At 40.3% G+C, this 11,625-nt stretch overlaps 1 protein-coding gene across 2 annotated transcripts in view; it reads left to right on the top strand.

Annotated features, from left to right (window-relative positions):
- LOC135208818 (innexin inx2-like) overlaps positions 1 to 11,625 on the top strand; it is a 175,607-nt gene that overhangs the window by 96,026 nt on the left and 67,956 nt on the right. Inside the window, exon 1 of one of the 2 annotated variants that reach the window (XM_064241360.1) lies at positions 6,988 to 9,780. The exons of the other annotated variant lie outside the window; for it this stretch is intronic. Within the exon in view, the coding sequence (XP_064097430.1) occupies positions 9,765 to 9,780 (16 nt within the window). The 5' untranslated portion in view covers positions 6,988 to 9,764. Of the gene's footprint in view, positions 1 to 6,987; positions 9,781 to 11,625 lie in introns of those variants that run through there. 2 annotated transcript variants of the gene reach the window in all.

The raw sequence follows: 11,625 nt of genomic DNA, 5'->3' as shown, positions 1-11,625 counted from the left end.
TTAACGAAAGAAAGAGAATATGAAAGGAGGTACAGTAAAATTAACGAAAGAAAGAGAATATGAAAGGAGGTACAGTAAAATTAACGAAAGTGGTTGCAGCTAGGGGCCGAAGGCACGCTGCAAAAAACCTTAAATAATGCCTACAGTGCACCGCATGAAGTCCACTGAGTACTAGGGGTGCAGCTCTTTGAGTAAACCAGCTGCCACGGATAGCAGCATAAATACTCCAGTCATCGTCATTGTCAAGGAACCACTGAGGTTTCGTTACTCATATATTCCCTGTGGTTTATCTTCCAACGGTCTCCCTTCATCTCCAGCCTCCTGTCTCTCTGGTTCGGAAGTAACGTAAAGCCGTTGGTCCCGTTGATGAATAACCACTGGTTCCATGCAACGTAAAAACACCATACAAACAAACAAAAAAAATCACCTACATTTGGAACCTCCGTAATTTCCCCTGTGGTAGCATATCTAACTTCAGTCTTCTATCCGACTCCTAAAATTCTTCTGAGTGATTTATTCTGATAATGGACTCATTGTCACATCAAGTCCAAACGAGTATGCGCACGGTTGTAAACCTCAGCTACCCCGTGAAGGAAATAGCTCGCATGAAATTACGTTAAAACAGTAAGTTGAAAATGAGCAGTTTATCTGGTAATACTTTTAAGGTCCAAAATCATGCCTAGGGAGTAATCTGGAATCTACATTATTTACTAGCTGCACAACTGAATTATTTTGAATTAGCTCCAAACGTAAATGAAATGACGTGATCAAGCTTCTGAACAATACAGAGACGCCGCGTCACGGGGCCACCTGGCTGCCTGTAAAACCAACTATATATATTATAATAAAGATATTGGAGGGGTCTTTGAGCACACGTTATTCAAGTTGCCCCAGTAATTGCGATGCTGTACAAAATTGAAAACGTAAGGCGTTAAAGGTGCATTTTATAAGAAATTATCAGACGGGTTTTTAGGTAGCTTTTATTGATGATTCTTTGTCGTTAGCTGATATTTCAACTATACATGATAAAACGCATGGTGTATCAAAGTACGTTTTTTTCGTGTGTGTAACGACAATATTCTGTGAGTATTGCCGTCATCCAGTCAGTGATCAGTCTCTTTTATATCGCTGGCGTCTCCATAGGTCTACGTGTGTAAAACAGAGGGGCCTTTGTCGGAGAATTTCTCCAATGTGGTGCTTAAACAAGGTCGGGCGTTCACACAAGGCTTCCGTATTCTCTTTCACAACGTACGACATTTTGGACAAGGTCCCGTTCTGGCATAAGACCGGCTTTGGGGATGGCGCTTGCTATTTCGACCCTTTCTTATATTACCATCGTATGGGTACCTACGCTCAAAATACTTTTGCTTGCCTGCTACAGGTAAATCAAGCGTCGATATTATTCCATTGTCTTTTAATCTGACAAGTTTCACAACGAAGTATTTACATGTCTTCATTCATTTAAAATGAGAGAATTCAGGGTTTATTTCCCGACCGTATCTTGGTCCTTTACTCGCAAAATTCCTTTATTATTATACGTTATATGTCTGTATATAAATGTGTGTGGATAACGAGCTCGAATATTGAGGTGGTGCGTCTATTGGGTTCAGCATCACTCAATCACTGACAGCGTATAACCGGAGGGGAAATCCGTCCACCAAACAAAAACTTTGACCTGGTCCTTTCTTTTCTTAGAGACGTAATTATGGATGAACAGCTACGAACTCAAGCATAAGAACATTCTCTTCTCTCTCTCTCTCTCTCTCTCTCTCTCTCTCTCTCTTCTTACGTATACATGTAAGACGTCAACACAAGTATACCCACAGGGTGCAAAAGCTGGTTGTTGTTGTCGAACACAGAGCAGCCATTTTAAACAGTTAACAAACTTCGATCAAAGGGTTGACGGTGCACTGTTAATCTTTCAGGTCAAGCTCCTGGTTAAACGCCATCGTAAAAGACGAGAGATTCTAACACCTCGCAGGCTGATTTTACTGTCGATATATCGTTAATGATTTTGGTTTCGCCTTCAGCAATTGCTCACATGCTTCTCTCGACTGAGATCCAGCCGTCCAAACAAAGTTGAACCCGGATATATTAATCTTCCTCGCATCGGGACTTCGATGAAAGACCATCTGAAAAATCATGCCATTTTCCACTAACTCCCCTCTCCGGTGTGCTAAGTCTCTCTCTCTCTCTCTCTCTCTCTCTCTCTCTCTCTCTCTCTCTCTCTCTCTCTCTCTCTCTCTTTGTAACTTTATTTTCTTTCATCCTATGAAACTACCTTTGCATATTTAACACTTGTGGCTTTCTCTCAACGGAGACCAATTCTCAGGAATCAAGTTGGAAACGTCCAATTTATAGCCTGAGTCTGTATATGGTGAGATATGCATGTTTAAAGTTGTTACTATATATATATATATATATATATATATATATATATAATATATAATATATATATATATATATAAATATATATATATATATGTATACATATATATATATCATATATATATATATATATATATAGTGTATGTCTATTGTGTAAGTCACTTTCAACGTATATCACACAATATTAACAGTCCGAAGAGAGTGAAAGCTACATCTCCAACTCGGTCCCTTAACATTGGCTTTTACTGAAATAAAATTAGAGAATAATAATCTGATTCAAGAGGAAGGGAACAGGTGAAACTGAAAGCAAACCAGAGCGGAGCAGACCTACCAACCGTGTCCTGAGTCTTCTAACTCACAAATTTTGTTATCAAGGCATTCCTAAATGGTGGCGTCCGTGACAAGTAATAGAACGAAAAGTAGCCATTATCGTCATTCTAATGTAATAGAAGTGAAAATGACAACGGTAGAAAAACATCAATATTGATGATGAAGATGACAGAAGATGTTTGAGCTGCACGAGGTAAGATTAACTAGATGTAGGAGCGAAAAGACCAAAGTATTCAAACGAGGCAGAGACAGAAAGAGACTGATGGAGGAGTCTTTGGTGAGACGGCCGGCTTAGTAACCAAGACATGAAAATTAAAGGAAATAAAAAGTAGGATATCATTATACATACATAGGATATTTCACTTTGCATTAATAAGTCGCTGTGTGAGAAGTTTATTATTTTTCCAGAGGAGAATGAGGCGTCCTGATGCCGTATACCAGGAATGTAACATTCAGAGAATTCGTGTCGTGACTGATATCATCGATAATGCACAGAAAACCGAGTTGATAATTTCAATTAGAGATATTTCACCTTATATATAACTTTCGTGAAATTTTATGTTAGTATCCCTTCCCGCACTGCGTCCTCTCTCTCTCTCTCTCTCTCTCTCTCTCTCTCTCTCTCTCTCTCTCTCTCTCTCTCTCAAATAAAAGCCTTGATATACATGTGACTTTTCCGCGTAGATATTTCAGTGATAAAAGTTAGGTTCCAAGCATGTCATATCAGAAAGAAATACACACACACACACATACATACATACATACATACATATATATATATATATATATATATATATATATATATATATAATATATATATATATATGTGTGTGTGTGTGTGTGTGTGTGTCACCAATAAGCAAATTATCAGGAAATGGTGACGTCAGGGAAACACAAGAAAATAATCACTACTGCTTTCCGCCTACGAGTGCAAAATCAGGGATGAACCACAAGTGCACATAACCCCCAGGGAATTAACGATTTCGTTTGCCTTCATAAAAGGCTCATTAGCAGCACTTCACACCTCCCCAGCGTTTGGCAGTGATTTTCTTGCCTCTTGGGTATGAACACCCTAGAAATCAGCGCGGAATCGATGCGCACTTGTATTGAGGCCGGAACCCAAGAGACGTGATACAGCTGTGGCCGGGGAATTTCATGAAAACCTAAACTGGCAACCTGCTCTTAGGTTGTATCAGTGATAAATATAAACAAAGCCTGAAATAGCACTGACTTAACTCTACCAGAGAGATGTATTCTTAGGTGTTTTCTTGGGAGTGGGCGTAACTAATAATGATTCCACAGTAGGTGATTTTGTGAAAGTTTCTTTTAAAAATTATGATGCAAATGAGAGAGAGAGAGAGAGAGAGAGAGAGAGAGAGTTATGAGGAGAGTAGAGACGATGAGAGTGGAGAGACGAGAGAGAGAGAGAGAGAGAGAGAGATTGTATGTGGGAACCAAAGTCTATTTTGAACGATATCTTAACCCCTTGTTAAGAGATCACCATGAATAACTACCAGGCAAGTCAAACCAATGTTGATTAACATGAAAGTCATACAGGTCAATTATAGTTTAATAGAGGTGGTCGATATCTTATTGCAATACCTTCGTCACAAAAAACTTGACTGTCATGATATGACCCACACAAATATCTGGTTTCTCTTTTCGTCGGTGACATGGATTTATGCCCTTCCATGCCTTCACTTTTCTACACCATTTAGCTGGTTCTTTATTCCGTCTTTCCTCTTTACAGTCCCTTTTTACATTTTCCAACCATTTTCAGTGCTCCCACAGTCTCCTTGGTAGACCTCAATTCCTGTTCCTACTCTGGAATATCTGAAGGAATCAGTCACTTCTATTCTACCATCATCTGTGCCAACATCATATGATCTTGTCCTCAGTCTTGCAACCAGACTTCAAACACTCTCCATTTTTCTTTTGTTAAACATCTGGTTTCATCGCTTCTATTCCGAATGACCTCATAAACTCCTAGTTCAGCATCCTTAACTATAGCCCAGTTTTCAGCAATCATCTTACGTTACTGTTATTTCTTTCTTCTGTTGGCATCACCTTCTATTTTCACTTTTAATAGAACCAGCCAATGGCCATTCATTACCCTAACCTTATCACTTCACACAATTACATCAATTAACTTTCAGATGCTATGTAGACGGTTTGTGATATCACGTAATCTAGTGTATCGTTTCCACAATACCCTATGCTTTTAGTATTCTTATGGTTATTTTTCTTTTGAAACCACATTTTCTTCTGTTAATCATAATTCTAACTTAAACCATCCTTGGAATCATTTATTTTTTATACTTAACACTTTGTTTTCTTGATATACCAGGAACTATTGCCAACCATCTTTGCCTTAATATATCTTAGCCAAACTAGATAATCGGTCTATCTCCCTGCCAGCCATGAATACCCTGTCTTGGCGTTTTAGTTCCACTAATCATAGCCTCCAGCTTTTCCCTTTAAACCCTTTGTTATTGCATAGCCGATTGCCAGTTATTACATGATTTTCACGCTGCTCAGTTGTGAGCATGCAATTGTTTCACTTTCCTAAGCAGTGATACGGTGATGGCGTTGGCCCCGTGGGAAGCGGCTGATCTGTTATCAAACAGGTCACTTCTTCCTGTCAGAGGTTCACAACCTTTCACCGGACCTTCGGACTTCATGAAATACAATCCATAGGTATTGGCACTTCGTTGAGAAGACATCCACAATTAATTACCGCACTGTAATTCGTATATAAATATATATAATTATATTATATATATATATGCATGTGTATGTATATATAATAAATACATACATAAACACTCGCACACTAAGCATTAGAGAACCAGGTATCCAGTTTGTATTTGATATCACGTTGTACTTCCAGTAATGTAATATATATATATATATATATATATATATATATATATATATATATATATATATATATATATATATATATATATTTAAGAATAATTGCCATATCACCGTGATTCGTATAAATTATTTGAGCTACAAATGTCCCTTAATATCTAATTCGCTCTACCTCGGAATTTATATATTTTCATATATTTAAATATATCGATTCTGAGGTAGAGTGAATTAGATATTAAATGACATTTGTAGCTCGAATAATATATATCTATAAGTGTGTGCGCGCCCGTGCACATTTGTATTGATTTACTGATTTAGAATTATAATTGCGTAGTGACTTTAGGACGTACCCATTGTAACGCTACTTTACTGTCAAGAATTAACCAGGAAGCACACAACCGCTCATACACTACAATACACATTTACATAATTATTCCAGATCATGAACAATATAATTTCTGGTCTGACAAGACTTGTCAAGTCTAGCAAATCATGATATGCAGAATAAACTGGTAGTGATTTTTTTTTTTTATCATCCTCTAATCCCCTTTTTGTAGGGAGTGAAACCTGTACCAGAATAAGCAACGATCAATGGCCTTTCCTGTACAGTTTAATTTCGTTGCCTTGTTGGGCTATAGTATTACAGCCTAGGTAAAATGAGTGTGTGTGTTCGTGTGTTTGTCTTTGTGGAGAGAGAGAGAGAGAGAGAGAGAGAGAGAGAGAGAGAGAGAGAGAGAGAGAGAGAGAGAGAGAGATTCCAGACCTGTAGTTGAGCCTCTCTACCTGATCGGCGAAGTCGAGCCAGCAGTGGAACCCGACCTGAAACAAGGTGCCGGGTGCCATTTTTCAGCGATCCCTTCCCCCGCTAACATCCAGATGTGTTACGTTCACGTTGTTAGAAAGCGTCGTTATACAGTTGGCTGTCACATCTTGATTCGTTGCAATGTGGGCCAGGAGTTCCTTTGACCGAAGGACGCCATCAGAAGAATCCTCGCCCCCTAAACGGTACTAATTAAATTCATTGAGGACTCACGTCCTGAATACCCAGCCGCGACCGCTGCTGTTTTTGCTGTAGTTGCTGCTGCTGCTGCTGCTATGGCCGACTACATCGACGAAAATCTCCGATCCTAGGAAGAAACTTGGTGTATGAATTTGCGGACAGGTTAGCGGAAAGGAATAATATTACACAGAAGAATTACAGTGAAATGTTTAATACAAATGGTGCGAATGTAAAGATACCTTTTTTTTTCACTCAATCTCGTTTTGATTTATCATATATATATTTTTTTTTCAAATAGTGAGGAGTGTCTATGTGGGTGGAGATGAGGGACCAAAGAAATGGACATAGTAGTAGGCTTGTATAGGGTGAGTGTGTGTTATGTGAGTATGGTGGACGGGGGTGTCTGAGCGAGTAGTGAGAGGGGAGAGAGAGGTATCCGTGTGGCTGCCTCCACAATCCACACGCAGTCCCGACCACGGGCCACAGTATCAGCTGGCGACCCGTAGGACCTGTAAGGGCGTAGCTCTCACCCAACGCCCCATCGCCCGCCCATCATACACCACCACCACCATCACCGCCGCCCTTCAACATCCTGATGATCTCTCCGCCACCAAGCGACGGTCCCGAATAACGAGGCGCTCTGGCCTGCGCAAGTCCTGCTGAGGTGCGCAATACGCCTTTCGTTTAGCCACTCCGTTCTAGACACCCAGAGGAAGGAGCATTTCAGAGGACATCCCCAAGTCTCCAGCTTAAAGACATTGCTTCTCTCTCTCTCTCTCTCTCTCTCTCTCTCTCTCTCTCGTGGCATTTCAGCGAGTGATAAATGTGCAGGGTGCTTCATTGTCTCTCCGTGGTCTCCGTCTCTCTCTCTACTAGTGAACTTTGGCCATTGTGATTGAAACGGCTATCTAGATAGGCGTGTTTCAGTGCTGAAGAAGGAGGACGAGGCGCGTCATGTGTTGTTATTCAGTGCGGACTTTCACCAAATATCCAGCGTGGAATAATTCCTGACCTTCGCGGCTTCGGGTGAAATAGAATCTGGTGTTTCATATCTATTGAGAGGAAGGAGGAAAAGAAGGAATAGAACGAAAGGAATATATATATATATGTATACACATGAGAGACGAGCTCCTTCTGTTTAGTCCATTTCCTGAATAAGGTCATTTTGTCATCAAAACCAGTCTTCCGTGGACAACTCCTCCGCAAAAACCGTCCACTTTGCAGGAGCTTCGTCGCAGACTTTTACAGCAAGTGAAGTGATTACACGAGGAATACAAAAATAAAAAACGTGAATTGACTTTAAAAGCTCATGAGCTTTAAATTCTACGAATGCGCACACACACACACACACAATAGTAGCTGAATAACGGGTTTCGTAAACTCTTGCAAAAAATGCTCCACTTTTGCCACAAAAGCTCTCGGTTAGCAAGTGTTCCATAACTGGTGAAGGTGTTATCAATAACAGCACGTTATTGGTGTGTTTGCTTCATACCCATGTACGTAAACCGTCCCGGGATGCCACGCCCCAATTGAGGAAAGGATCCATAACGGGGTGGACTATACTGTCACAAGGGTAGACAGACATCTTTTATTCAACCGCTGTCCAGCAAAACATAGTACGCTTAATCCCGGACTCCTTCCTATGAACTAGAGTGACTGAAAGACTTTCCTATACATGCGTATTTATATATGTGTTGTTGTGGTAAAAGAAAACACGGACACTTGTCATTAATGCAGCGCTGCATGCAGTCTAGTTATGATCACTACATCGTATTGCAAATGAGTTGCCGAATTCAGTGATACGGTATTTCTGGCTATCATCCCTAGTGTCCAACGAACAACAACCACCCTTGACCCCATCACATGCACAGAAGCCATCCATTGGTATACAGAACTCATTTCCTGTACGGCACCGTTATTGCTACAACATTCACATCCTTATTCTCTCTCTCTCTCTCTCTCTCTTGCTTTCATAAACGAATCCGCAGTTCATTGTTTTCATTGTATTCTTATGCCATTTCGGATACATTCAGTTCATTCGGCATTCTAATGAAGACACTTAGTGGACTCTTATCCTGTTCATTCCAGAAACGATGCCATATTTAACTGGTTAAGCAGACTACGGCCTAAATCCTCTCATTTTGTGGTCGTAGTCGACACGGACACCGGGAACGTGACACAAACTCTTCAGCATCATATCACGTTACACGATTTCCACGATTACATTACGTTCCTTCTTCCAACCTACAATCGGCCCCTTCCCTCTGAACTCCCCACCTGACTACCAAGTAAGAACCTACGTCTCCCCCTCCTTTCCCCCCCCTATCTTCCATTTGGTGCAGTCTCCCTCGGCATCTCCCCCCACCTCCTCCCTTCCTACAATAATCTCCCCTTCACCCTTCCCACCCGTCTCCCAGCATCCCTTTCGTGTAGAACTACCCTCATCTTCAACCTCGTCATCAACTCTCATCCTCACTGGCAACAGTTCTGTAACTGTAGGGAGAGAGAGAGTGGGCGAGAGAAAAAATTGAGACACATACAAACACACAAACACGCACACACACACACACTCACACTCACACACTCTCTCTTTCACAAGCCTTACGCCTCATCCTAACTGGCTTCACTCAGACACCGCCCATCGCACCATCATCAACATCGCTATCTTCTCCCTCCCTATTCACCAATTCCCCCTTATTTTTCTTCTCCTTCTTCTTCTTCTTCTTCTACCCCTCCGTCTCAAATAAAAAAAATGGTGGGATGAACAATAGGAAAAATATCTGAAGAGAGTTGTTCCTCTCCGCAATACGCAGCTCTTGTAGTTTGCCAGATCAGTCTGTCTCGATATCGCTTGATCGTTTAAAGAACTTTTCATAAACAATTCGCATTCGTTCACGAAAAACTTGACTCGTCATTGAAAGCAGAAAACTACTAAGAAAAGTAGGGAGGAACGTTTTGAAAAATTCATATCTTCTCTTTTAAGTGAATCTCTTTCCCAACCCCCAAGAAAAAAGGGAGACCTTTTCTGTCACCGACGACCCTTTGCACTGCTGCTTCTACTACTAGATCTCGGCCAGCAGTAGGGGACGATAGCCAGTAGCAGAGCCGTGGTGGTGTCCATGTAGAAGCCCAGGAGAGCCCCAGCCGAACACGCTGCTCTTGCTTCACAATGTTTCGTAGTTCAGGTGAGACCTGTGATTCAAAGCATGCCAATCTCATGTACTACATTTTTCTTCAGTTTTCTTGCAGAGGAAAAAAGTCTTCCATACAGAGAGTTTGTTGTTTCTTTTCGAAACATTGTTGAGCAAAGAGGTTAAAAAGTCTTCTTATCTAAGTGGGAGGATCAAGACGAAGGGGTTGCCGACGGATGTGTTGTAAGAGAAACTAAAATCGCAGCACTATTGTTATACATTCATGTACATATCCCCTGTAGAACAAATAGAAAAATACTCTTTTATATCGTGATTTTAAGTTAATGCTATCATAATAAGACAAATTAGAAAAATAATGTATTTAACATTAAATTAAATCATATATCAAATAAATATTATTTCGTTTGCTCCCCGGGGAATTTCGATGCCTCAAGTTAGTGATCTTTGTGTATCCTTAATGGTAAAACTACATAATTCATTTCGAAAAAGTAACGTGATGTAAATTTATCAACGATGAAAAGACATCGATGGCATTGGACAGATCTACGCAGTCATTACCCCCGGCAGGGGGTAATGACTGCATGGGTGAAATGCAGGCAGCAGGGTCAGGCAACTCCACAAACAACATTTTGTGCATCTGCTCAGCCGGAAACGCTCTGCTGTCCGTGGTAGTGAACGGTGAATTTATGAATGAGTGGAGGCAAGATGAGTGTGAGAATTCTTTATTGGGCAGTGCGTGATTCCGATGACAGGCTCCAAACTTGACGCTTGATCGAAGAAGTATTTATTTACCATTCGATTTCTTATTACGAGTTTACCTTATGGTTTTTTTTTTACACTCAGTGGATTTACAATAGTAATGATACTGAAGTGTACATATGCATGAATTATTCTTGTTTGTGCAAATGTTATAGATGTAGAATTATATTTTAAGAATGTGGCTCAACTGTTTCTAATATTATTTTACTGTTGTTATATTTGATGGAACAAATATCCCTGCAACCGTGAACCGTCCGTTCCCCTAGAAACTTGATTTTGGTCGTATCACTTATTGGTCAAACAGTAACATTCATTGTTATCGTAATTATTCTTTTATAATTTCGCATTTTAATGTACTGATTTAACGATCTGGCAATATTCAAACCATGACAGTTTTAAACTCAAAAGTTGCTGTATCTTAGATACATGCATGCATACAAACATACAAACACTTTTCGCCTGAATTCCCATCTTGTCTAGGTCTTCACCCGGGACCGTTTTCCATGATTTCTTGGACCTTCCTACCCGCTTTCGTCCTGTTACTTCCAAATATCTCTTGTGACACCATTTTGCTTTCTCACAACAACCAAATGTCAACTTTCTCGACTATACCCCATCCTTTATTTCCATTTCAGTACCCAGTTTCCGGAAGTTTATAGCAGATCACTTGCTATTCCTGATGATCCTAGGTCATTCCAGTACCCAGTTTCCGGAAGTTTATAGCAGATCGCTTGCTATTCCTGATGATCCTGGGTCATTCCACTTTTCATTTTCAGAAAAGATCAATGTTCTTTACAATATGATAAAAAATGAGCACTGACGAACTTATTACCAGGAACTGGACATACAGCTCCTGAGGAAGCAAAGAACAATAAGAACTTCAAATGCTTTCTGGAATTCAGAATGGAAAGGTAAACACGAAAAACTCAGTAAGTTCCTTAACTATAGTTCTAGCCTTAATGTTCATAAGGGAGGCTTTCTGGGAAATGTGAGTTAACAAAATCTTATCCAGTCCAGAAAAACGTTTGATAGTCCGTGATAACTAGACTCAGTTATTACTCAGTGTCTCTTGAGAACTTGATATTGGCAAGCATGGAACTACCCTGGCTATCTTGTAAC

This window comes from Macrobrachium nipponense, chromosome 35 (genome assembly GCF_015104395.2).
Source record: "Macrobrachium nipponense isolate FS-2020 chromosome 35, ASM1510439v2, whole genome shotgun sequence".
Taxonomy (NCBI): domain Eukaryota; kingdom Metazoa; phylum Arthropoda; class Malacostraca; order Decapoda; family Palaemonidae; genus Macrobrachium; species Macrobrachium nipponense.
This window is presented reverse-complemented; position numbering and strand designations above follow the sequence as displayed.